Source organism: Rhea americana, unplaced genomic scaffold (genome assembly GCF_003343005.1).
Source record: "Rhea americana isolate MKP2758 unplaced genomic scaffold, rheAme1 scaffold_16, whole genome shotgun sequence".
Lineage (NCBI taxonomy): Eukaryota > Metazoa > Chordata > Aves > Rheiformes > Rheidae > Rhea > Rhea americana.
Window position 1 is genome coordinate 6,689,448 of NW_028185705.1, and position 27,764 is coordinate 6,717,211.

General features: G+C 42.4%; 1 protein-coding gene across 1 annotated transcript in view; it reads left to right on the plus strand.

Annotated features, from left to right (window-relative positions):
• The window catches only part of MAGI1 (membrane associated guanylate kinase, WW and PDZ domain containing 1), a 332,618-nt gene that overhangs the window by 151,870 nt on the left and 152,984 nt on the right, over positions 1 to 27,764 (plus strand). The window contains exon 2 of the mRNA XM_085300010.1: positions 14,581 to 14,697. Within this exon, the coding sequence (XP_085156136.1) occupies positions 14,581 to 14,697 (117 nt within the window). The remainder of the gene's footprint in view (positions 1 to 14,580; positions 14,698 to 27,764) is intronic.

Below are 27,764 nucleotides of genomic sequence, written 5' to 3' on the forward strand. Positions count from 1 at the left end.
TTTTTTTTTTTTTTTAATGGTGTTTATATGACACTTTCTTGCCAGTCTAACAGATCCTGGCTCCAAAGCATGTTTACGCCAGCAGAACAACTCCCAATGACTTAATCAGTAGAGGCAGGGCTTTGCAGAGTCCCAGGGTATCTCATAAACCCCAGGGAGATTCACCTAGGAGATGTCTGAGACCCATATTGTGCTTCGGTGCATCTCTTGCTTGGTCATTTAGTGTCRTGTGATAGGTCCAAAATCTTTTTGTCCTCCAGTTGTAGATTGAGTACAAGGGGCTGCAGCATACCTRTGTTGCCTAAAACCTTCTTTACTTTTCATGAACCTTTACAGCCTTAACTGTGCACTTCTAAAAGAAAGAACAGCATAAAATGATTTTGAGGCTAAGCTGATTAGAGCTTTCCATTTCAGAATCACTGTATGAAAGAACTTCAAATGCATTTGATTAAGTGGGGGAGAAAAATGCTTGTTAGCAAACCAACTGAGAAAGTACAAGGAGAGTGCTCCAAAAAATAATAATAATTTTAAAAAGTTGAGGAGGAAGAATTAGTATTTAGCCACTTAACACTGATTTTTATTGCTTTCTATTGCATCTTATCTGTAGCTGGGTCATCAGAACTCTTCTCAAAAGAATCAGGAAATCAGGTGTCTGGCAGTTTTGCAGCAATGACTATAAAGATGCTATTTGAGCATGCAGATTTGCTGGCAGAAATGCAAATTGGCTACAACCACGAGTCTGGAGAGCTGATGCTTAAACGCAGAAGCGGGTACAGGGACATGGTCTGCTGTACATGCATCCTGCAAAACAGGAAAAAATCCCATGAAGCCGCAGCCAGCAGCAGACCCCGATTAAACACTTCATCCCTGCTTAATCTTTCACAAAAGCCATTCATTGTGGATATGCTAGAAAGCCACTAAGATTGCCGCCACAAATGGTAATGAAATGGAAATGAAACYAGTGTTTCTTTCCATTTTGAATTCTGGAGAACTGTTATTTTTGACCCCTTCTGCTCTTGTGTTTTTTTTAGTTAATTGTTTTTAGTGGGAGATGCCGGTGGCTAGGACCAGGTCACACAAGGAAAGGCTCACTTGGGCCTAGCCAAGCAGGCTAAAAACATGTTTTCTCCTTAACTAAACCAGAATCTGTAAAACTTCATTCTGGACATATCCTTAACCTCTGTTACTTCTGCATGTGAGAGCTTGCTGTTGGCTGTATTGATATCTAGCTCTTTAGATAAACGGATCCTTGCCCAGATGCTGGGATAGAGAGAGAAGTATAAAGCATTACCCATTTTCCCCTATTATCGTGGTTTCACATTACCCTTCTTTGGACTTCGGTCAACTTTTTATTCTGTGCTTTCTCCCTCCGTTGTCCCCCCACTCTCCATCTTCTGCTTTTCCTCATCTATTGCCAGTATTGAAAAGGAGCCCTCTGCTCTGAATGCTCATCTCGTTCCTCCCATGTTGGCTCTTTTTTCTGCTTTTCAAGAAGTTTTATTTCTTCAGACTCAAGAGTGCCCCGGAGAGGCTGCTGACAAGCATCTCTGGCTGGGATGTGGTTGCTTGTTTGCTTCCCCTGTAGTACTGGTAGCCTTTAATGATCCACGTGTTTTGGATGAGCGTACTAATGCATATTCSTGCAGTGTGAGGCAATGGGATATGAGAAAAATAAGGCAAGTGGTTCCTCAAGTCAAAATGCAATATGCAGATTCTCCAAATTTTCTAGGGGCTCCGAGAAAGAGGTTTGGGGYGTGCGAACAGAAGAGCTTTCCTTATGAACCCACCACCCAAGATTAGGGTAGCTGGGCAGGTTAARATGTAATCTGGAAAGGTGCTGTCCAAACCGTGCCTTATTTCTACCATTTCTGCCATRTTCCTGCAGAATGTCTTCATTTTGACAAATGCCATTTTCTGATCAAAAAGCATTCCAGGCAAAACTTCTAACCTGCTGTGTGCTTGAGTCAGGCTGTTCTCTGCTTTATTCCAGAATTCCATTTTTCACAAAAAAGAAGACCATGTCCTTTTGATTCTGTTGTAGAACTGCTCTGCTTTACATCTAAAAGAGCCATTTGTATGCCRTTTCTTTGTAATTAAAATACTTATCCTAAAAATGTGTTTTCCATTAAAAACTCCTGCCTTGTGCTAATAAATCCAAATCTTGTAGCTATTGTCTCTGCTGGAAATACATATTTTGCTATATGCCACATATAAACATTTATTTCCTGCTTGAGAAAATGTGGTTTTCACCATCTGTAATATTCRTATTTGTTTCTTGGGGAGAAAACGTAGGGTGACAGAAACATGATACAGGCAGTTTTAAGCACATTAAGAAAACAAGACTTTGCAACCAAGACAAAAAAAGTATTTGTTACAGAGCCTAGTAAGCTTTTTTCATATATGCTGTTTTTTATTGCCAAACTTGCTTTGTATGAGATATTACATTTATTTTGGAGAACACAGGTGTTCTGATTCATTTGGTTTTTGTTTTTGAGTGYGAGTGTTTCACTATTCTAACTGTTGTTATTGAACAGCCTTTAACGTGGCAGCAGCTCCAGAGGAGCAGGACTGCTCTAGATGGAAGAGAGCCCTGAAAATTGGATCGTTTTTATTTTACATAATTGTACGTGGAATAGCTAACAGCAATGTTGCCCTTGTTTACTAAAGTTTACCTGACAATTAAGTTTTTCCAGTGGGGTATGGTAGTACTTTATTAAAACTCTTGTAACAACCTGGCCTGCCGTAGTTCCTTCTTGCTCCAGCCAGCTCGTTCATTCTGTCAATGCTTTAAAATCTTATTTTAGATTTTAATTTGTTTCCCCCAGCAAAGGGAGCCTCCCAATGCCATGCATTGAACTTCTCTTACCACAGAGTTGGCACATTAACRCTTTCCTCCTGGTGACGTTTTCTGAACTTGTGCAGGTTCTTAGTCAACTGAGAAAATTTAACACATTGCATCATTTTGCTTTCAAGTTGCTGTTGGATCTCTCGCATTCTTTCAGGGCTTTCACCTGTCCTGTTTAGTACTGTCTTTTGAAATCAGATTTCTACTTTATAGGTCATGACATTATAGAACTACTTTGAATCAATTCTTCTTTGAACTGGAACTTTTTTTTCAGAAGAAACATTCAATCTTGATGCAGCATTTTCCAGGGATGGAGAATATCCTCTGGCCACCAGGAAATGGTTCCAATGGTAGACTAAAAATAAAACAAAAATATTTGCTGTCAGAATGATTAGTTTGTCCACTTTCTTAGATCTTGTTTTCCATTTGTCTACCATATGAAATTAGAAAAAGCTGCAGTTGCTTACCCTAAGCCATGTTGGTTTACTAACCAGTATGACCTTCTTGCTTCGTTTTTGTGGCTTCTTGCACCTCTTATGAAGTGTGCTTAAACAGCTCCCAACTGGTATGCTCATTTTTCTGTCTAATTTTTTTTTCTACTAACAGATTTAGCTTGTAATTATTTTCAGCTTTGAGAGCCTGACTTGTTAAAACACAAAGTGTGTTGCCTGGGTGCTTTTATGTACATACTATATGTTAGTGGTCTGGTGTCTCTTCTGTATGGCCATAAAGCATGCACTTGGGGAGGGGAAAAAAAAGAAGAAAAAGGTAGTTCTGCTTTAGGTCAGGGTCAGTTGTGCACTCCAAAATGCATGTAGTAACCTAAAGCCGCTGCTGTGATACTACAGCAGGTCTTGGTTCTGGTTTTGTTTTGTGGCTGATCTTTATTCTGAGGAACTTCAAGAGCAGGTTGGAAGATTAGCCTGTGGCCTTCTGGGTAGAGGGGATATTGAGGAAAGAAACCAGCAGATTTTTCTTCCTTCACGGAGACCTTGGTGCGTCTGAGCATCTGTCATCCAGCCACGCCGAGACTGGGCCGCCCATCTGCGGGGTACTTTGAAAAGGGTACTTTGAGACAGGATTTTCTTTACGTGTTTTTTTTTAACGTGGTTTTCTTCTGAGAAGGCAAAATTTTCAAACTGAAAGAGAAACTTGCCAAAAAAAAGTGGAACAGGGTCAAAATTGTAGCGTTCTGTCGATACACGCGTCTCGTGTGCGTACGGACTGCGCGTCGCGAGCCCTTAGCGTTGGATTTGGTGTGTGCAGTACCTCTGGCAATCAGGCTGTTAATATCGACATATGCCTGGGAGCCAGGGAGGGCAGAGGGAAAGCCTATAAAGCTGTGATTAGTATTCAGAGGTGACCTGGCTGGGCAATGGGAGTTTGTCCCTCCAGCAGTCAAGGAGAGGCAAGGATGGAAAGGAAACTAACTTGATTGCTGAAGGAGTTTGAGGTCAGGCTTAAAAAAAAAAAAAAAAAAAAAAGAGGCACCAAAACCCACTACCAATGCTTAAATTATAAGGAAGGGCAAGCAAAATACAAAGAATACGAATAGCTGCTCAGAAAATCTGTAAGTACTTTCACCTTTTCTTTCCCCTCCCACTTCTTTGGAAGAATCAAATGCTGTATTTAGGGAATGTCTTGCAGATTTTGCAAATATTTTCCTAGTGCTGTTCTAGAAAATGAGTTTGTCGACATATTGTTATGTGGGGCTTGTTCTGCTAAGCATTGTAATGCCGTCTGTTTCTCAAGCTGATTTGGCTTTTACAGCTCAAATATTATATCCTACTTTTAGAACATATGGTAACTTCTTTCAGGAGACATGCAGAGATATGCATCTAATTTCCAGAAACGGGTCGTTGCCTTTGACTGAAAGAGTATGAGAGCTTTTCATCTCTCTTTTTTTTTTTCTTCCCTGTTGTGCTTGTTGCTGTAGATTTTCTTCTTCATCCTCTGCTCTGCATCCATTGCTTCCCCTAAGTCCTCCCTAGATAACTGCTTCCCAGAGTAGGACAGACTTGCTGGCTGCTTTGTACTGGAGCAAAAAAGGGAAACAACACTCCCTTATTCAGGCTGCAAGGCGGTTTTATAGGTTGGGTACCTGTGACAAGTGCTGCTTCGTGGCTCCCGAATGGGCAGTGCTTTCCTGATGGGGCATCCCTGGAAGCGAGGGCTGCTCGTGTAGCCCAGTCTGCATTTACTGCCAGCGAAGACGCCCGAGCCGTCCAGCCTGCATCCTGCTCTGCCGCGCATGGGAAGAGGCTACATCCCGTGCTGCTGCTCTGTTACAGTGATTTCATTCTGCACTCATTCAGATGTGTGGGAGGGTGGGTTTTTTCTTTCTTTTTTTTTTTTTTAATGTCAGTGATTCTTGCTGCCTTGCTGCTGATGATTGTTTCATACTCCTCTTTGCGGTTCCTTGTTAGAGCATGCCGCACAACTAGCCCCGGCACAGCAGCATCTTTGTGTGCAAGACGAAATGCATTCCTTGGAGGGAATGACTCTGCTTTTCAAAGTTCACCCCTGGAAGTGACTTTCAGTAAAGTTTTGGAGGGCTCTGGGCGTTTTTTTTAATGTCAATGATTCTTGCTGCCTTGCTGCTGCTGATTGTTTCATACTCCTCTTTGCGGTTCCTTGTTAGAGCATGCCGCACAACTAGCCCCGGCACAGCAGCATCTTTGTGTGCAAGACGAAATGCATTCCTTGGAGGGAATGACTCTGCTTTTCAAAGTTCACCCCTGGAAGTGACTTTCAGTAAAGTTTTGGAGGGCTCTGGGYGCTTTGTGTAAGGTCGCTGCCGACAGGAACATTTATGAACATGATGACRTTAATGTTGCAGCTTGATTGTCTGCCAGTTAACTTAAGCCTCTAGTCTAACACTGATCTGGCCACAGAACTGTCTAAACTATTTAGGATGATGCTAATCCAAATTTCATTGAAAACAGGTCTGGGGGATGTTGCATTACTTCGTTCTTCTTTCCACCTCTACCTCCTCCCTCAGCTTTCCTGTGTTAGTTTTATTGCATGTGTGGCTAATATTCAGTATCATGGTTTATCCCAGAGATTTTTCATTTTAGTAAGAAAACATCCTGCAGTTGTGATCTCGGCAGCTCACTCTCTCTCTCACCTTGGCTCCCCTCACTCTCTGCTGTCGACTGCTGAGACCCTTTGAAGGCCTGGTCTCCCTCCCTCTCTGCAAGTTTGAYGTACGGTCTTCTGAGTAGGAAAGGGAAACAAGAAGGCAAGCCAAGAGCAAGGAGCTCACAGCTATTCCTCAAAAATAGCTTGAGGGAAGGAGGAGAGTTTCAGTGAGGAAATAGGCTTAACCTCCAGCTCTTAATTAGTTATGTTAATGATTAATTGTGCTGCAAGTGGAGAAGCACCTGGGCTGGCTCTACATTTGTCAGCTCACCTGTGGATGCAGTAAAGCCGTGTTTAGGAGGCTCTGTGCCTGACCAGTTCAGGTAAGTGTCTGGAGATGCCTGTGGTAGCCATCATTAATATTGCTGACCTGTCCTTTCCCTCTTCCATCATTGCATACTCGCGTTGCTTGAGTGGCATGCTTCAGCTACCTGTATTTTTTTTTTTTTTTTTTTTTTTTTTTTTTTTTTTTTTTTTTTTTTTTTTTTGCTTTACTTTTGCCACCTTTTTCATCCCTTGGCTTTTCAGCCCTTCTGTGCTTTCNTTTTTTTTTTTTTTTTTTTTTTTGCTTTACCTGTGCCACCTCACTCATCCCTTGGCTTTTCAGCCCTTCTGTGCTTTCCTGGGGAAGGTCTACTTGCCGCTTTCAAGGCTGAAATGTCATTCTTGATTCAACATTGCAGTGTTACAGACTCTGTGTGGACATAAAAGACATAAAATGTTTTAAGAGAGGCAGAAAACACCTTCAAATTTCTCCTTGCTCCTTTACTTCAAGCTAGGATGTCTCTGTATGGAAGTCTACTACGAGCTGCATCAGAACAGTTACCTTCCAAGGTACCTTCTTGAGAGATAAAGATGCATTTTCTCTTGTCCTTCGTGCAGAAGCTCTTGGGTGGCAGTTCTGGGTTTAGTTGAGCTTTCTGTTGAAGTACCAGGAAAAGGGAACTGTTTTTTACGTTGCAGCAGGTCAGAGGGTGAGCGAGGGTCTCTCTGAAACAAGGAGGTTGCAGAAATGCAAGGCTGAAACTCCAGGACAGCAGAAAGTTGGAAAGGCCCCTGGGGAAGGCGAGCTGGGCTTTCTGCCCCATCTGCTGGGATTGCTGACCTGTTGAATTCGGTCAGAGGCAACAGAAGTGTATTTGTCCCAGGTGCTCACAATTTCCAAGACCAATGTACAATGATAGTATTTTTGCTTTTCAACCTCTAAGCTCAAGTGCTATATTATTTTTTGGCTTGTCCCAGCCAAAAGATTATTTGAGTTTACGCTAGAACTATGAGTTATATTAATGCGCAGAGAATAAGGTGGAGCACCCTGCGAATACAGGAGATTACGTTAGGTGCTCACAGAAAAGTTTCACCAGGGATTTATGATCTGTTAAGTGCGTTTCTTTAGCAGCAAATGCTGAATTACCACTTCATTCACCCATAYGGATTGGGAGCGATACCAAAAGGTGCTGTGCCAAGAAAGCTCTTGCCTGTTTTTGGTTCTGAGTGCTGCCTGGAAGCCTGGAGTGAATACATCTCCTTCAGCTTCACAACTTACACCTAAAATAATATTTTAAGAAGTTCTGTTAGTAATAAAGTAACAAGTGTTATTCATTCTCCAGACAGGAATTACTAGCCATGCTGAAGTGATCTCTGCTGATTCAGCAGCCAGGCTGCCGCTGAAGTCTTAAGCGTGCTCCATCAAAGCTGAGTTTTATTGCTGTGTAGGTAGTTCATCCTGTAACTTTATGCAATTCTTTATAGTACAACCCTCCAACTTATCATAATTTCCTTCCACTGGAAGGATTTTGCAGTGGATGTGGCTTTGTTGTTTAGGCATAAAAATGGGAAAGTATTTTATATCCTGTTCCAGGAAGGTAGGTGAGGAATGGGCAGTCGTTTTGCTTTGGTCGTAGTATGTATTTGTTAAAATAATGGCAACGTGCGGGCTGCGATCCTACTAGTTCATCTATCTGGAGAATGCTGTAGCAGAAGGGTRGCGAGTGGGGGGCAGGTTGGGGCTGTGCATGGTATTTCCAGTAAAGATCCGATCTGAACTCTCAGCCCAGGGGTCTTTGTCAGCGGAGAATACCCAAATCGGTGCAAAAGTGACCACTTGCAATCGTGAGTGAGGCTGTTGGAGTGTTTATGCAGAACATCGGAAGGTCTGTGGAGGGCACGTTTGTACCTGACAGTGAAAGATTCATTAACGTATTYGCTTGCTTGTTAATGAGGGAGGAAAAAAGAAAGCAGAACTGGAATCAAATTGAGTATCTGCTGAGCCATGGTAATTGTTAAGCTGAACTCCCGTGGCAATGTTTAAACGTTTTTTTTAGCACACTGAGCCATAAAAGGTTTTTAAGTTTCTTTGTGTTAGGAAAATGTAGTAGCAATTAATTTACCAACATGTTGTGGGTTTACAAGGTACCTTCATTTCATGGGTGACTAGAAGATAGAACATGCTTAGATTATATTGAATTTAAGAGTCAGCATGAATACTTAAGGCTTTTAAATAGAGTATTTTTTCTCTGTGATCTTATTTGAACTTTTGTTGGCCAGCGATGAATATTCAGTGTCTTACTATATATCCTTGTGTCTTTGACCTCATGGGAGACATGAAATAACAAAGGTAGGTTTTGGATTTATTTATTTATTAGTTCTTACACTTAAAATAAGAAAACAAACAAAAACATGATGATGTATTTGGTGTTTCTCTCCTGCATGCCCCAAGACAAATGGCTGTTGGAGCAGTGTTACTCCTGTGGCTCTAAGGTCATAGTTTAATGTAACTGTGATCTGGCAGATGTGCCATACTTGTTTTACATAAATCACTCTCTTTTGTCATTGCTGGCATATGGCCAATGAATCTTCTAATTATTGAATGGGTTTTATAGCCCCATTATTTATAATCACTTTTGGACAGCAGCTGGAAGACAAGCATGGGACGGAATGAAATGATATAGCACAAAATATCATTTGTGTAACAGCTACTGGGATTAGGAATATTTGATGTGGTTACCAGCGCATGGTTTTGCTAAATGATAAAAATCCATTCAACCTTCAATTCGTCTCCTGTGATGGGCTGCTGCCTAGTGCGCCTTGACGTGAAAATTATTATATTAGCTGATCCAGAAACAGAATACAAATCTCTGCAGATATTCAGAAAATGAATGTGCAAGTATTGGGGCCACCTTTGAGCCTAGATCACCCTAGGACTTGGGGAAAACCCATTGGAAGGATTGGAAAGGTGCTGTGCTGAACGCAGGGGTGATGCCCTGCTGCTGTCACGCTGCGTTGTACGGAGATGTTTCCAGAAGTGCCTCCTGCTCCGCAGGAACCCCGTCTTCCCCCCTTGTTTTTGGAGAGAATTTAACAACAAACTCGAAAATGTCTTTGGTTGCTTTATTAATATTTTAATGGTTCTCAAGAAACCTAGATRGGTCTTTTGAGAGACGGGTTTTAAAACCAACCTCTGCTAATGCGCTTCTTACCGAAGGGGAGCTGTTCTGGCTCTATTTATAGATGAGTTTGAGCTGAGTCCTGGCTGCTGGTTAGAGTAGCAGCCTTGGATGGGGAGAGGGCCATGCCTGAAGGCTCCCTGTCCGTAAGGCGAGCCAAGGGAGGATGCAAGGCAAGTTTCTGCCTTGGGAAATATGAGCTGCAGGTTCGCTGCTAGTGTCTCTAAACGAGGGGTTTTTTCCTTATCTGCATTTTGTAGCACAGGAATCAAACTGCCAACCAGGGCAACTTACTAAAGTTGGTTCAACATCTTCAGATGGAGATCTTCAGATGAAAGACAGCTATGATCAGGTTTATCCCTCAAATCCAACGTGCAATCTTTGTGTCTTTAAAAGAAAAAAAAAATTCCCTTGCAATGCAAACATCAGGCTGCAAGAGTCTTAATCCCGACGAGACTATTGCACTCATTGCTTTAGCAAGGCCTTTAACCTTGCGCTGCCTCGTGGCCCGGTTGATTTGCTGTGGTCTTTGGCTGCAGAGACTCCTTCAGCTAAAGAGCACCTTTACGAAGAGGTCCCCATCAGAAGAGGGGTTCTGTTGTCATTCAGGGTGGAAAAAGCCCCCCTCCCCCCATGTAGGTGCCAGTGCAAATATGGTGATTAGTGATCTTCCTGAAGAAGTTTTTTTTTTTTTTTAAGATGTGCTAATGTGTACTTGCTTTTAGGAGTGTATTATARGTCAGAGACCACTGTGCCCGGACCCTGCCCCATCTTTGCACAAACYATCTCTAGACTCTATCGGAGTTTCAGGATTACCTGTGACCATTTCACAGAATAAATGGAATAAAACCAGCAGCAGTAATTAATATAAATATGTAAACTTATAAAAATGTCTGTTGAATCTCAGTTTCCAAATGCGTGAAACATGAGTTCAGAATATATACCTTCAGCATACACACATTGCGTGGTTCTGGCATGGACTAGCCACCAGCTGGCAGGAAGGTGCTGTCAGCCCTGGGATGCTCACGTGCAGCTTTTGCTTCCAAAAACTCAGCTTTTGCTTGGTCACTTATGCAATTTCCTTTCTTTATTGGAAGCCCATATGTCAACGTGACAAGGAGCTTTAAGCCCCCTGATGTGCGCTGCTGCTCCCTGGTGATAGCGGGCTCGGGAGAGGTGGATATTCCTAGGCCATAAAAATAGCTCACTCGTTCTCCCTGGCAGAAAGCTGAAACTGTAGTAACAAGCGTCAGTGCAGAATTCAAAGTGTGGTTTCTCTAGTGACTTTAACATTAGCATACTGCTGGAGGATAAATGGGCAACAGAGGAGTGAGGGTTTGGAAGAGAGATATGTCAATATTTTTTATTAATCGTGACGGCGTTACGTACATATCTCCAAAATTGAAAAGGACTGTGTATTGTTTCGCAGAACACTGTCGATGATGTTACTTCTTCCATGAGGAAGTGTTTTGTTTCCCCCTTGGGGTTTGTTTTTGCTGCTAAAATATTGCCATTACAATGTAATGGTTTGGGAGGACGGTTCGTGGTGTCTAAAATGCAGCCTAACAAGAAAAATGACCATGAAGATGCATGCAGTCTTTCTTTGTTGAGCTCAAAGGTAGAGAAGATCATTTCATGTAGCAAGGTGGAAACATCTCAGGCTTGGGGTAGTATGATGGGGAGAGACGCAGTGGAAAGTTAGTTCTCTGGATCTTGAGATAAAGAAAGGTATTGGTTTCATTCAAGGGAAAAAAAGGAGGAAAGCGTTGCAGCAGCACAAAAATAATTTTAGTAGATCCTAAATATGAATTTTGTTGAGTTTAGTAAGAAGGGATTTTTTTTTGTGTGTGTTTTTCTATGCCTAGATTTCTAAAACTAGGTATGTCAGCCAATTTTGTATACAGAAAGAACAAGGTGATTTTTATATGGTCAAACAGTGTTCACGAGAAGCCCTGGCCAGGAGGCAGAAGAGCTGAGCACCAGCTACAAAGATCTGTAGCCTCTGGTTCGGACGCACCCTGGCTCCAGGTTGTRGCTTCCGCTCCTCAGCTGCTGTCGCCATAGGATCCCTTTACAGGCATTTAGCAAAATAATAATAAAAAAAGTTCTCCAAATAGCAGGCTTAAGATCCAATCTCCTTGAACTCAGAGGAGTATTTTTAAGTGTTGTATACTTCTAGTTAATACAGCTCATCTCTAAGGAAACCAAAGACAGGTATATGCTYCAGCACAGCTTATGCATAGAATTAGACTTTGCAAGGGGAGAACTTCAGCTTAAAATCAGATGCTTCTGGGCACCAGCCCTTAAGCACGACCGGGTGATGGCTTGCACTGACGCCTGCTCAGTAATCCCAGTATCAGATGTGTGCTCTCTACAGGCTGAGCTTGCTTTTGCTCCCAGCAGTGGGCTAAGCAACTGTCTGCTAAGGTAGGGCTTCAAGAAGCCTTTTATTTTTCTTTTTTTTTTTTAATTAGGAATTTAGCAGCAAAAATGTGGCTTTGTAAGTTCTGTTTTTTTTTCCAGATGAAATAAATGCAGTAGAAATGAACACTGCTGAGAGCAGGCAKGTGTAAGCTTTTCTGTATCCCCTACTTCTGCAACTGCCACCTTGGCCAGMGTTAGCGACTCAGCTGGGAAATTCCAGCTACTGTGTAAACCAAACACCCAAGGTTTCTAGCAGGGGCTGTAATAGACTTGGGCGGTCTACGCAGCGGGCACAGAGGGAAGCTAAAAGCAGATAGTGCCAGTAAGTTGCAATTTTTCTGTCATCAAGCAGGCCCAAGCTCAGCAGAGCCTGTTCGCCTCTAGATGTTGTGACCTAAAATCACAGAATCAGGAATCTCACCCTCTTTCAGGAGGAAGACGCGTAGTTATGATGTTACGAGAGATGTGTAGTTCAGTGCATTAATTTCTTCCCTGGAATAAGCTCTTGCAATCTGTCATGTTTAATTTTTTGCTATGAATGACCACCTTGTCTTGCATCATCTCATGCAATTTTTAGCAGTGTAATAACTGGAGACAGGAGGCCAGGTGATGCTCTGTCCCTCCTTGGCATGGGGATGTTGCTGGCCTAACTCAGGGAGAGTATGATGAGATGATTTTATTTGCCTTCATTTTGGTTTTGTTGTTTYCACCATTTCCCTAATGAGCAGCATCTTGGTCTTTGGTGTAAGAAACAAAACAGTAGTGAAATGCTTTCTATTTTTCCCTTTTGACTGATGGTATATCTTTATGAGGAGCTCAGTATTGGAGACTCAACAATGTTTTATGGCTTCTTTTGACTCCCAGAGTATTGATTAGTAGTACGCCTCCCAAATAGAGCAGCACTGAACACAGCTCTGAATGAGATAGTTGCCTTAAAATTAAGTATTTGCAAATTTAGCTTTGTCTACAGTATATATAAAGTTCTTGTCAGTCTGTGAATAAATATATACCGGAAAGTCTGTATGTATTGATTTTTTGAATGTTGCAGAAAAATCACATTCATATTCTTAAAAAAAATATCTTTAAAAATTTTATTTTTTTTAGTTACTTGGGCCTGCTGCATAAAGCTTCCTTCCCTCAATATTAAATGTAATCTCATTTAAAAATAATAATAATAAATGCTGTTTGGAGAACTGTGTGGTCGATACAAATAATCTGTTTATTTTTAGAATTTGGTTTTAAAAAGCAGACTATTCTGAAAACCAGAACTTCAGTGGAAATGTCGTGGGGCTGCAGTAGATGTACAGGCTGTTCCTGCCTGCGTGCATTCAGTGGTCTGCGCTGCTATTCTKGTTTGCTGCTGCCGCCTCCCAGACCCGCTGTCCGACTGCGCTCCATTGCAGTGTTATTACTCTTGATTTGTTTTGCAGCGGTTCCCAGAGGCACCAGCCGGGAATCTGCAAGTGTGATGCTAGGTTTGCTGTCGACACGGATTGAGGCGGCCTCTGCATTACATATTTACAATTAAAAAATCATCATGCAAATAAAAGGACATAGAAACAGCTGTGCAGGTTCAGAGCAAGGTCTATATGGCCCAGCCTTCTGGTACCTGGGGAAGAAAAAGTGCAGGGCAAGATATTTGATATTCCCCTGCTCTTCTCCCAGCTATAAGTAATTCATTTTCAGCTCAAAGGATTTCTTAAGCTGTCTACAGAAAAACCCCATGGAGGTCTGTCCCCYAAATACTTTTCCAGTGTCCCCTTCAAGTTCCTCCAGAAGCTTCTTGCGTCTATGGTGCTCTCTAGCAAGGAGATCTGCTGCAGTTTTTGCGAAGAACTGCCTCTTTGGGATAGTTTTGAACTCCAAAGAGCTCCTGTTAACTTACTTTGATGTCTTCTCCTTCTTGTGCTGGAAGAGCCRAGGAGTGGTCAGTCTCCAGCTGCTCTCCTGGGATGGTGGGGACTGATGTCCCCCAGGGGCTGCAGAGTCCGTGTTTACTCTCTGATCCCGTGTGTGCTAGCTGCTCCGTGCTTTGAGCATCCTTGTTGTGTTTCTCTGAACCTTTTCCATTATTTCCTAATATTTTTTTTATGAATGTAAGGATTTCTATCCTCATTCTCTATATATCCCCATGGGGCTGTTTTTGCTCTTCAGTCAAATTAATGCAACATTATTTCAGGTTTTGAAATATTTTATTTCTGGGAAGAAACTTCATCGAGTTCCAATTTGTGTATTCTGCCACAAGAAAGGATGTGGTGTTTCAGCAGCTAGCAATGTTCTTTAACAASCAAATCTGTTTTCTTCATTCATCTGCCTTCATTCTCAGACCTTTCTGGAGGTGGTCAAAAGTGAATGGAGAAATRAGTAGATTTAAGTATTGGAGAATTAGTCTGGTTTTTTTTATTATTTTTTTAAAGGACTTTATTGTATTTTCTCTTTTTCACATCATCTGTCTTTCTCTGTTTGTTCAGGCAAATAAGTGATAAAAGGGAATGCTGATCTTAACACCACAGGAAGAAAGATGGGTTATGAGACGAGCGAGCCCTCTTGTTTACAGCGAGTTATTTTTGGTAATTAGCCATTTGTAGAGGAAGATGAGCCTCCGCTCGTAAAGTCAGCATGCCATAATTTAGGGGGGGCTCTGAATGGAAACCTAATGTTTGTCTGAATTGGAAATGGTAATTGCGCGTGCTTAGAAATAAATAAATGGCTCTGTTCTCCTTGCAGGAAGCCGACTGAACAAAGACCTGAGACACTATCTCAACCAGCGGTTTCAGAAGGGATCGCCGGATCACGACCTGCAGCAGACTATTCGAGATAACCTCTATCGCCATGCTGTGCCTTGTAAGTAACAAACAAACAAAAAAAAGCTTACCGGGYGGCTTTCCCCTAGCAGAATTATGTATTTTTGGAGGTGGAGTGTGTGTGTTGCTCCAGGGAGCTGTGGCTTGCAGCTCGCGGCTGGTTTTGATGGAGAGCAACTTTGAGCACTTGCATTATGAACTTTCTCAGTTACTATTGTTATGACTYTTTTTTTTTCCTAAAACCTTTTGAATAAGAGTCTGCTTTTATTTTTATTTCATCAGTGGAACCTAATTTTTGCTGCTTTATTTCATTTGTGAAACTGAGCAGCGTTTTGCGGCTCGGATGCCATAGAAACAGGACCCTGCCGCTCTTGGAAGGTCATTCTCGATGCAAGCAGGAGATAAGCAGCAAGAGTTGGTGAAGCTTTTCAGAAGGGTGTGCCCCTTTTCACTCAAAACCAACCAGGAGGAAAACTGAGAAGTTTAGAAAGTGGTATTCTTCATAAGTTCTGAATCTTTACCCAAATTAAGACTGTCCTTGGATCCTTAGGAAGATATGTGGAGAGTGGAGAATGATTCTTCTTCATTGCACCTCTGTTTTGCATTCTTCACCTTCCCAGAGAGGCTATTTCATACAATACATTTGTACAATATATAATATTTTATATATAAAAGAGAGGCTATGTATTTTATGTATTATTTTTATTTTTTCTCTTTAGACCTCAGTGAGTTCTGGCAATATCATTATGCTTTTCAAATCAGGTTGGGAAAAGAACTAGCAAATCTCTCAGTCATAGTGTATTGGAATGAGCAGCAAAATATTTTACGTTTTCTATCTCTACATGAATCAGGAGTTTATGTTGCTGCAGTTATATAAATATTGAATAACRATGCTGCCGCTTAAAATCAGCATTTGCCAACAACAGTGTAATGATAGCTAGAATAATAGTCATTTTCCATCTGAGTGTTATATATGGGAGAACTGTGTAGGACCACAGTTAAAATTGTGTGGCCACACTGATAAATGATGATTCTTTAAATGACAAATGCTGTGTATCACTGTTGAGTTTATTCTCACTTTATCAGTGGACAGCATGGACTGAAGTACCTTTCAAATGCTGTACAAGGGCATAAAGAATAAACATTGATTATTATTTTCTGCTGAACATTTCCATTTCTATTTTGTCAACCTGAAATATGATTAGTCTTCAGACATCTAAGTTGCCTGGCTGCAGGTTTTAAGGCAAACTGGAAAAAGTGCGTCTAGGAGTATGAACATGGTGTTAGGCTTGGTAGATGCAATGTGTTAATGTTGGCATTTTGTTGGCAACAAAAGCAAGTGAGCATAAGCTCTGTGGAAGTATTTTGTGTGTTACYGAAGTTACATTTGGAACTTATTTGGAAATGCTTTCCAGTGATTCTTTTCTCCAATGATTTATTGAACTCGATGGTGAGCTGAACTCCTGGGACTCGGTGAAGGCTTTTGATTTAAAATGAAGACTAGTGAAAATGATTCTTGCCTTTTGAAAATAGGAGGGGGGAGGTGTGTTGTCCTTGTATTAATAAGGACATCAGTACTTGTGTTGCCTTCATGAAACAAACAGAAAAAGAAGAGAAGGAGAGTTAGTTATTGTGCGTCTCCATGGCTGCTGATTTGTAAAGCAGGTAATATTTAATTTTCTCTTTGTGTACTGTAGGCATGGTATTAGCAATAGTTTTTAGAGAATGATGCTAATATTCATGTGTGAATTTGCCAGAGGTCACTGTACACATGGTAGGTCAGGATGGTTTATGGGTCTGGAGATTAATCTTGCTGCACGCTTGTATTTTTATTCTTTGGGACATGTGACCGGTAAATCCAGAGCACTGGACCAATCTCCAGTGCTAATGGATTATGAAGTCCTGTATTTTGAAACTGGAATTACCTGCTGATTATGTGGTGAAGGCAAACAAGAACCCAAGGTCACTTGCAGTGAGCATGCTTGGACTGCCAGCTGCTTTTTGCTGTACTAATGTAAGGGCTAAATGAAATGATAATTAGTATATGCAAAATGGAGAAAGGCAATACTAACCAGTTTTTCCCCAAAATTTTAGTAATAATCTGACRTGGCTCAGCTCTAACTAGTTTAGTAGAGGTTGTAAGAAAACATGAAAGGCTTCTGTTTCCCACACTGCCRCATGCAGGTTGGGTGCTTGGCCGGCCCGGGAACTGAGCAAAGGTGAGGCTGTAGCTGTTGCAGAACATACGGGTCAAGCAGTGGGGAGGGAAGGGTGTGGAGAGTTCAACTGGTCCTGTTGTTTCATATGATGACAATGACACGCTGCTTAGATTTTTACTTCAGGAGAGTCTGTTAACAACAAACTTTTCTGAGAGCAGAGGGCTTTGCTTCTCGTCCCTAAATGTGGGAGCTCTCTGTAAAGAAATGAGACCCTCAAATGCTCCTGGAAGGGAAGCAGATGAATTGCACTGTTACTCTTGCAAGTTGAAGTATTAGAGAAATCTGTAGATGCAAAGCTAAGTATCACCTCCAGAGCTCAGATGGGAAGGACCACGTAGCCCTGACCGTGCTTCAGGACCAGCACTGGTCAGCCTTGGTAGCCCTCTCTGCTCCTCGTTTTCTTCTCCCTCTCCATCAAGCTTCCTCCAAATCGTCATACTCTCAGCTCCCTTCTCCCCACTTGAGCTGGTATTTGCTGCAAAATCTGTAGTAAACAACAGCTGTGACAAGCTTCCTGGTGGCCTCCCCATTTGGTTGTCATACCATCTTGAGTGCTCTGCTGTTACTATCACACCAAACCCACGAAGTTTATTTACAGACCCAAAGCATTCTCCCCTGGAGTTTACAGCTTTAGCATTGTAATTTAGGACCTGGCCAGTGTAAGAAAGAGAGGCCCAGGRCACCTTATTTATGTGCAAGGACAGAGTAAACACTATTGAAGGCATGTATTTACAATGCACAAACCTTTGAAAGAGTGTGGTTCAGCTGCTGAATTGGGTTTTTTTTCCAGCTGAAGCAGTTGTTGTTTCCTTTGGTTTCTTCCTGCTGCTCGTATTTCACCTTTGACTTCATATATATGCGTATATGTGTGCGTGTGTATGTATTTTTTTCTTCTGCTTAAGAGAATTCAGCACCTTAAACTTAAGCAACGTTATTTTTCCTACTCGTTCAGATAAATTTCTCATTCCTAGCATGTAGGATCCACTGTCAAAGTGAGAAAAAAGCCTCAGATAAATCATCCAGATCAGTGAGATGTTGGTCCAGTCTCTAGCTATCCCTTTTGCCTCATTCTGTTTTGAAGCGCTATACTTTTCCTGTTTTCTGATGTGCCTGATGAAGACCACCAGAAATAACGCTCCATTTGTAGGCTGGTTAATGGCTCCATTGAGCTTGGAGTAGACTGCAAATTGGCAACAATTTCAGGGCTACTGATTAGACACAACTGTACCACGAGTACTTTGGCTGATGCGGGGACTTTGCCGGCAGCTTATTTCTAGTGTGGGTTTTACTTAGGCTGGCAAAATTGAGCTGGAATAAGGTCTAAGAGCAAAAGTTCAGATTTATTAACTGTGGGTGGCTACGTGCTGGGGCACCCTGTGGTGCGTCTGAGCTCACCTGGCCTGACAAAAGTGGATATGACTTTTACTACAGCTGATTTTAGGGGTGGCTGAGAGTCCRTGGGGTGGAATAAGCATGCCAACATCTTGGCATTAGGTTTCAGAGAGTGTTTCTGGAAGTAGAGCTCCCCCCAGTAGGGTTGGTATGCCTGTGAAGGTTTACTTGGCGGACGTTGCGATTAGTTGGGAGGACACGCAGGACTACATCTGTGCTACTGCRTTCTAAATAGGTGTTTCCAAGCAGCTTTACCTTGGAATATCTGTTAAATGGTGTTAATTGAGAAAGATGGGCGATAGCAACTTTAATGTTATGGTACAGCAGTGCGTCTAAACCGCCGTTCACGGCAGGCTGAGCAGGCGGCGGGATTATCTCCYGCGTTTTGAAATGATGGTAGAGCACATCTGTTTAAAATAAAGCAGCAGTACTGGCTATTTGTCCTAGTTGCTTATTCTGAACAACCTGACAGCAGTTTTCTCTTCATAGTGTATCAAGAAGAATCAGAGAGATGATGAGATTTTCCTAAAAGCTTGCTGCAGCATGGCTTGCCCTCCCTGCCCCTCAAGCTCATTTACTTGACTCTCCTCTTGCTTGAGCCCCGGGTGACACGCCATGGCAGCTCTGCTGGTGGGCCTGGCATCTGGCCTCTCCACCTTTCCTCCCCAAAGCCATGAACATGGGGCAGGCATGACTGGAATAACACATCTGTAGTCAGCTCCCTATCCCGTGTAAATCCTGTGTTTGTCTTATTTAAGTACTGTATAATTTCTTCCTTTGCCTGCCTGTCGTCTTCAAAAGCAAAGTCAGGAAAATGAAAGGCCCTTCTGACTGCAGATTAAATGGGGACAACGTAAGGGCCAGCCCAGAGTTCAGTCTTAGATGTCATCCTAGGCTCTTTTTTTTTTTTTCTTCCCCATATGGGCTTGTGAAACCCCAAGAGGTCATTATTCTACAGCTGAATCACTTTTTCCAGACAAGTACAAGCCCTGGGATTAATTGGCTGGAGAGCTCAATGTTAGAGTGGTAGCACTTGCGTTTCTGGCATCTGTCCTCTCGCCTTCCCCGAGTTTGATCGTTTCCTGCGCCTTCAATTACAGAACCCCAGCTCCGATCATCGTCGTTAGTCTTAGAGGGGAGCAAGGCGCAAAACGAGAAGGAATGGATAAAAATCAATAGTGTCAGTGCCGAGTGATCTGTAAGGAGGCTTAGCAAAAGGCAGCGACACCTAGACACCTGGCTGGTGTGAGCCCTCGCGTTGCAGAGGGAAATTGGAGATTGAGTTTCTCCATCCAGGCAATTTGCTGGTGCAAACTCTCRTTCCAAAATAAAGCCGATAATATTGAACAGGGAAAATTCAGTGTGTGTGGGAGAGACTTTCCTAAGTGGATGCTGAAGACCACATTGAACTCTGGAGGAAATGTTTTCATGCATAATTGAATCTCCTGATATAAAAATAAACGTCACTGAGGAAGTGYGCGCTCTCCCCGTTCGTCCTCAGCTCGGGGTCTCTGGCACGTGGATCGAGTTGGGCATGTTCTCCTCCCTCAGGATAGCTGCTCCTGTGGTCGAAGGAGCTGCTAGTTAACCACCGTCACCTGTATCTAATCACAGACCAGGGAGACTAGATGGGCCTGGGTGTTATCCAACTGTTGCCAAACTTGCAGACTCAGTGATTCCCTAGGATAGTTTGCAAAATCCTTTAGCTTCCCCGAGAGTATTTCTGACCTTAAAAATGAATTGGTAGGAAGGCATGCAAGCTYTCTTACATGTGATGCAGATCTTCAGAAGATTAAGTGTAATAGTCTGCCCATATGTTGGGGAAAATTCTTGGACTGAAAGACCTTTATATTACAAGTTTGTGTGTTTTACATGTTGAGGGGGATATGTGAGACAATTTCAAAGTTATTTTTAGGTACTAATTTTTATTAAGGGTAAACAGAATCACTGACAGTGCACATTATTTTTCTTCACTGGCAATAAATCATCAGTTTATGTAAACAAATGTTCTTTGAATTCTCAAAAGCTTTCTAGAACTGCAGCCGTATTTATTATCCAAGTTCTTCTGGTTGCAGTTCTCTTCCAAGAGGCATAATTCTGCTTTTGTAATGAGAAAAAGTTGCAGTGCCCATGAAAAATTCATTTGAAGGCACACACTGATAAGATGATGAACAGTGGAGTGATCTTTTTTCTTAACATAGGAGAAGTAATGAATTGTTTTACATGATTTGTGTTAGGGAAAAGTTTTTAATATATTTTTTTAAAGAGTGCCCTTATCACTAAGGTGCAACATAGAGGTGCCAGCAGTATGTAAAGATCAATTTTCTCAAAGAACATGTTCTTGTGACTTCTCTGACCCTGAAGATTATTAGATGTGTTTTCCATGCCAACTAACGCAGGCAATTTTTTTTTCCCCCTATATTTTCAGCAGGATCTCTGTGCTGAGTACAAGCAGTGAGTTCAGAAAAGTCTCCCGTTCCTGTGTTCTAGGGAGTGGAGGATTGTAGCAGAGTCCCCTGGAGTTTTCAGGCATATAATTATTTCACGTATTAGTGAACCAGATGTATTTTCACTTTTGAGAGAGGAAAACACACTGTTTGGAACAACAGGGCCAATCCTTCTGTAGTTTAGTTCCTTTCTGCACTCAGTCATTTCTGTTTGATCTAGGAGACTTCAGACCTTTTTTTCCATCTGGTCTGTCCTTTTAGATCAATAGCGCATTTTGTGCTGGTGGAACTATTGGGTATTTTTTTAGATTTGGAAATAAAAGCACTTACGATAGCAAATATTGCTCCATCTGCTTACCCATTTGTGAGGAATAGCTTTTTTGTATTTCGCTGTGCCCCTAGTTGAAATTGCACGAGGCACCAGAGAGCAGTACAAAGCAGAAGAGCGCAGCCGCAGAGGCTCTCCCATGCCACTTGCCAAGGCAGATTTGGGTAAGAAGTGTGGGAAGAGATTACATGGCTAGTTTTCTTTGTTTTCTTTGTTAGTCCCTGGTGTACTTCACTTTGTTTTTCATTACGGTTGCTTTGTACTACAGCAAAGCAGCTGCAAGTGGGTATTTAGGTAGTGCAAACACAGTCTGTGCATATATATCTATATATATACACATACAGATATAGATAAATATATGTCTGCGTGTGTGTGTATATATAGGGGTGTGTATATATATATATATATATACACTTTTTTCCTTTGATTTTTATCTAAAGGTTTCTGAGGTTGCCAATCTCTTGGAAAGCAGGGAGTAAATAGACCTTAGAGCAGGTACTGCTRTTTGGAGGTTGAAGGGCTGAGGGTGAATTAGCCCAGATTATTCACTTCCAAACTGGCTCTGATCTGCCATAGATGCATTCAGCAYCTCGATTTAAACTACAGAAGCAAAACCCGGTATCTCCCTGAGGCATGGCATGAGAATCCAGTTAAGAGTGTGGGGCCGAGGGTGCCCTTAGAGCCACGTTTTTCATGTTATGTCTTGATGATACCTTTCATAGTGGCTGAAGTGCCCCAATTTTTCATTTCATCAGCCAGGCAGTTTGATTTCTTTTCAGCTACCACTCATCTTTTCAAGATTTACAGTGCATTGATTATGCTACAGGCCAACGGAAAGAGTGTTCCAGGCAAAGGGAATGGTCTAAAATGAATCAAAATTAAATACAAAGCCATTCTTTAACCTGTTGTTCCACTCTCAGTGGTGTTTGGGTTTCACATCCGGTATTTTGTAATTACAGCACCGCTCTGCGCAGGTACAGCTGTGCTTGGAGGTGTTGCTTTGCGTGACTTTCACTATTACAAAARTCCTGTGCTTCTGTAGCATGACGTGTTGGTATCTAAGAGGATACCAGAAAGCCCCATTTTCATGCTATGGCTCCGGTCCTGTGCGGTCCGTGCTGCGTGACGCGGGCAGGAGAGGTGGCACGCAGCGGAGGAGGCAATGCCTGGCCTCCGGTATCACGGCCTGGGCAGTCTCGTAGTCTGGCAGGGCAACGGCAGGTGCAAACTCCCCCGGTTTCGATGGGATTGCAGACTTCCTACRTCTCATCTCTGAACAATTGTTATTACTTTTTTTAATGTTACCRTGCTTCTTCACATAAAGCAGGCTGTATTTGTCCTCTAAATCCCTTCYCTCTTTGTTTCAGCAGAGAGGAGATTAGCTGTGTGATCATTTACAACACTGTCTTGATTCTACTAGCTGTTTTTCTCTGGGGAGAGCCATACCTAGTACCTTTACTAGGAATAACCCTAAATTAATCTCCATTGATTTCCCCCCCCACCCAGTGATTAAGAAGTGAGGGAAAAAAAGAAAAACATTTTCTTGTTCTATCCCTACTGAATGAGAAATACATCTTTCCTATTAGTAATAACAGTCTAGATGTATCCTTTTTCATAACGTTCTTTTGAATAATTAGAGTTTTGAGTTATGAAGCCAAGATTCTTGGGTCATTGCCAGAATAGATTTGTTTAAGGGGGACACCAGCTCCCTGAGTTCCTTTTAAAGGGCTTTGTAATGTCCCAGGCTGCTCTTAATTAGTGATTTAAGAGGGAATACATCTGTTTCACTGAGGATTGTGAAAATTATTATTTAAATGGAAATGTTTAATAAATGGTTCCTTGAAAGGATAATGTATCTTCAAAATGAGACACGTGTCACCGAGTAATCAGTTGGATACTGGTCTGGCAGTCCTACTTGAATGGTCTTTCTGGAGCTGAAGAGGGAGAAAAACATCAAAGGTCCTCGCATGCTTCACCTGCTGTGGAATTATATTTCTTCATCATTCATTACCTGCACTTTTTCTTTAATCTGCATGTTTAATACCTCATTTGCCAGAAGAAAAAAAAAGCAGTAAACAAATGTTTATGTCTGGCTGGTAGAAAGGGATCTGTAGGGAGAGGCAATGTYTCCTGTTAGACAAGCTGATAATACTTCATTTATATCTCAGACCACCGTGGCAACTCTAATATTACCGCTGCAATATGGATGTTCCTACCAAATTTAAGCTACTTAAAGGGAAATAGTCATGCGCTGAAAGCGTGCAGGCAATTTTTGTTGTGCTGGGAATTTGAGCTTGCATACATCTGAACTGAGGGATGGGGGAAGGGGCAGAGGAAGGTGCAACTCCAAACKAATAGGCCATAAATGGAGCGTTGGAGTCTGTCCGTAGAGCTTGCGTTAGTCATCAGAAACTTGAGACTGGTTATTTTGGTTCTTTTCATTTATCCTTTTTTGTTTCCCAGTCCTTCCTGCCATTTTCTTTCATGTTTTCCAGGATGGTTTTGGAGGGTAGCTTTGTTACTGCATGAGAGCTGAACATGGGCTTAAATAGTGAGGTTATTTTGGGTACTCCTAATTCCAGATCTCTAAGCGCTTGAGGAAAGCGGCACGTATTGCAGGACTGGCGAGGGAGTGGAGAAAACCCAGCAAGGCTGGGAGGTAGCGCTCAACTTGGGTCTTTCAGGGATGGTCAAAAGCCCATGCTGCTCATAGATACAATCTAAAAAAAATAGATATTTTGCATTCTCACTTGGTAACCTATTGCAATTCTCTCTTAAAAAAATATGGTGCTTTCTGGAAAAGAAGGGCTGGTGAGACATGGTGGTGTGAAACTAACCACACCAGAGGACTGCGTTGACAGACATTTTGTGAATTGCCCATGTTAAAGGACATTGATGATACCATTAAGTTGGTGAATTTAATATTATAGTACTGTTAGATTTCTCCCTCATTAAGTCTGATCTGATTAACAACCTGCAGCATATTTGGAAGGCAACAATCACTGCAGCTCCTCTTTAACTGGCGCTTCAAGTTCCTATAGATTTATAGTTCTTCTGTTGTCTAATCTCTAATTATGGCTTTATTTTTTTTATTTGAACTTGTGCTTACAAGTAGACTCTGTTTTAGAAGGCCCTTGGCTTGCAGTTAATGCTTTACAGAAAGAATAATGTCCTGAATTCCAATTCTGGGATTTAGGACAAAATTGTTTTTTAAAAAAATCATGTATTTATAAACATATGTATGTAAATAAAAAATGCAGGGTTAAGGCAAGCGCGATATGGTCTTGCAGAGATCATTTATTGCTATAAAGGTTGGTGCAGGGTGACAATGGTAGCAGCAGCCTCTCCAAAACCACGTTGGATACTTTGGCCAAGAAGAGACCAAAGCGGTGGCTGTGGAAGGGCTCCTGGGCACAAACACGGCAGCAGGCTGGGGAACTTCAGCAGTAGGCCTGGAGGTTTAAAAAACTGGAAAAGAAACTTTTTTGGGGGAGGCTTGGGGAGTTTTGTCCTGATAGGAATCCTCCAGCAGCAAAAAGCGTGAGCGGCAGCTTTCCGAAGTAACCTGAGATCCTCCGGATCGGCAGGGAGGTTTACCCGGAGAGATCGCTCACCTCCGTGTTCTCCCAAGTGAGCGCTGTCTGCAGGAGGAGGTGGTGGTTACGTGTCACCTAGCAGAAYGCAAAAGTGGAAAGTGGTGTTAAAACACTGACCCTTAATCTGAAGTGCACCATCTGTGTTTTATTTCCACGTCTTGCTGCCTTTACAGTTATTTGAATTCACRGTTTGTTCCCCGTTTGCCGTTCCCACGTGGTAAGGGAATGGGATCCAAAGCCCGAGAAGTCTGCTGAAGAAGTTTGTCGCCACCTCCGCGAGTGCTCTCTCGCACCTCGGCTGCCCCGCGAGCAAAACCCCAGCTGTAAAACCGTGTCTCAAGATGCTCTCGTTTCGTGGTGGGCAGTTGGGGTTACCGTAAGGGCAGAGACCCCTCTCCCCGTACCGGGAGGATTTATGGCTTGCCTTGGGCTTTCTGCGTGGAGAAGGGAGGAGGATTCTCCAACATCTGATGAAGCGTTTTTCTTTACCACTCCTGTAAATCTGCACAGATGCTTATTTGGGGGCTTTTGGCGTTAGAGCGCCATTCTTACTAAATATTTTTGTATTTGTGAATGTAAGCCAAAGCATTTGATGTGAAAATAAGACCAGGAATAATATGAGGAAGGGAGTGGTAATTGCAATTATTACAGTTTTTGTGGTGCAAGTTTGAATTACTCTGAGTTTAGCCTGTGTAAACAGCTCAAAAACAGGTCAAACTTCTTTTATTCCTCTGTTTCTACTTTTTTTTTGTTGTTGTTGTTACTGGCAGCAACCATTTTTTTAAGACATAACCAACTTAAAAAAAATTGTAAGATTTAAAAGTATATTTTAAAAGCAAGCCATCAAAATGCTGAAGGCTGTATAAACTTAACTACCTTCTGTAGCTTTTGCTGTAGACCACACAAGCTCTGAAAAATTGATTACTGTGGTGCTTGAAGGGGCTTTCATGATACAGAAACAGAGGTTTGCGTTGAATTTCCTGTGTGGGGGGGGACTTTGTTTTTGAGTGGAAAAGCCCTTAAACCTCAGATTAAAAATAAGTCAGTTGATTGTTTCTTTTTTCCTCTCTTTCTGAACCTTATGAATGAGTTTTCATAAATGATTGGGGATCTGTATCTCTGAATAAATATAAAGTAAAATGCTCCATTTCTTTTCTTAATAAAGAGGCTTTTATCTGGAATGTCCCACTTAGATGCTGGCTCCTTGAAGTATCGTCTGGTGAGAGCGTTTCAGTGCGGCTTGCGCAGAATTTCTCATGTTGGGGACATGAAAAGGAGGGACCGTGAGTTAGAGTTATCTATTTCTATTTTGCAGTCCTCTGATTTACCGTATCCAGTACTTTACACGTATCTTTATCGAAAGCTTTGGACTTCCTGCGGAGCCTGCGAGTGTGTAAGAAGTGTAACCAAACCCAGCCTCAGACTCGATGAGGCTGTTGTTGAAAGATAGGAAAGGTGAATCCTGAGCAAAGTTTTTTTTTTTTTTTTTTTTTTTTTTTTTTTTTTTTTTTTTTTTTTTTTTTTTTTTTGAGCAAGAGATGCATGCCAGGGCAGCACACTGGGCCAGATGGTATTTTTATGGAAATGTTTATTCTTGTAAAATTAAGAGATTGTTGTAGGCATTTATAATCCGGCTGTTCTCCTCCTCATGTGTGACTGTTTCTCCTTTAAAGTTAATATAAGGCTTGTTATCTCTGCTTGGTGTTTTGCCTCTAACCAGTCCAAGTGCTTTTGGGGAGCTGATATTTCCGCCGTGTTTGTGCCGTCACTTTTGCAGCAGGACGTGGAGGTGGGACGTCTCCTTACGTTGCTCTGTAAATGAGGGCTGCTCTTAGTCAAGGTGGTTTAAAAACGTTTAGATGTCGGAGCGGATGGTTTGTGCCTTGCTTGGGTGCAGACTGGACTTGGAGCTGGATGTTCAGCAAAAAGTGGGCAACCGTGTTGTCCTCCCTGTCGCGGCCGCGGGAAGCCCCCGGGGTGGCAGCACTCCTGGCTGGCCCTGGTGCAGCCTGGCATGGCCAGGTTTGGGGGGAGTTATTTCGATTTGAGGATTGCCTGCGAGCCGGGGCTCCCGCAAGATTTTGGTATAGAGTATCCAAGCAATCCTGTCCGGTGAGAGAAGTGGAAAGAGTCCAAGATGGACACCTGCTGGCTCTGAAGCAGTCAAGTGCTTTTTCTAAATCTTTGGCCCCTGTTCTTGATGTTTGTGTCTATAAAGATACAGACGTGTTGGCTGCAAAGGAAAAGGGGGAAAAAAATGTATTGATACTGTCACTGAAATTCCCTGCAGATTTAAAAGGAGGATGAAAGTCAGCACATTACAAGAAACTCAAAGCCCTTGGGATAAGTGCAGCAGACAACAGAGAGATGTTCAGTATTTTGTCTGATTACTTGCAAAAATGAGTGCCGTATCTCCTATGGAGAGACACAGAGAAGAGGAAAATTTATATTCACACGGTTTCCCCCTTTCTTGTGCCTTGCAAACTAGGACAATACCATTTTTCACTTCCCTGGGCATGTTCTCAAACTGCAGCTTGGGGAAGGTGATAGAGAAATAAAAAGGGTGGTGGGGGGGGGAGAAAATCTGTCTGCCGGCATTTCGGCTTTCCAGCATACACAGGTGCTTTTTAATCCCCCTGGCCTACATACTCCGCAGCCCCTAGGAATAGAGGAGTCGTGATGTAATGCTCTTTTCCTCACACTCCCAGCTTAAATACAGATGGAAATTGTTGTCATGTGTTAGAAATGTCACCAATAATATAAAAGGCAGCCTTCTGCCTTCTCCCTTTTGCACTGTCAGCTGCCGCTGCCAGCTTATTCTTCCCTCTCAAAGCTATTGTCATGTGGCAGAAGCCCTGATGTAAGTAAGCCCTGTCCTCCCCCTGCTCATGATCCCTGCATTTTTTATTCCCCTCTGCTGCAGTGCTGAGGATCATTACATACCGCGACTTAGAGACAAGACCTCACAAAGGAAGGATTAATCTTGTATTTGTGCTCGCGTTGCGGAGGACTCAGGCAAGTGAGACCGTTCCGTTGCCTTCTCTTTTCGCCAGGCGCCGAGGGACGGAGAGCGGCGGTGCTCGCCGCCCGGGGGGGGCGCGCAGCGGGGCGCGCAGCGGGCCGCG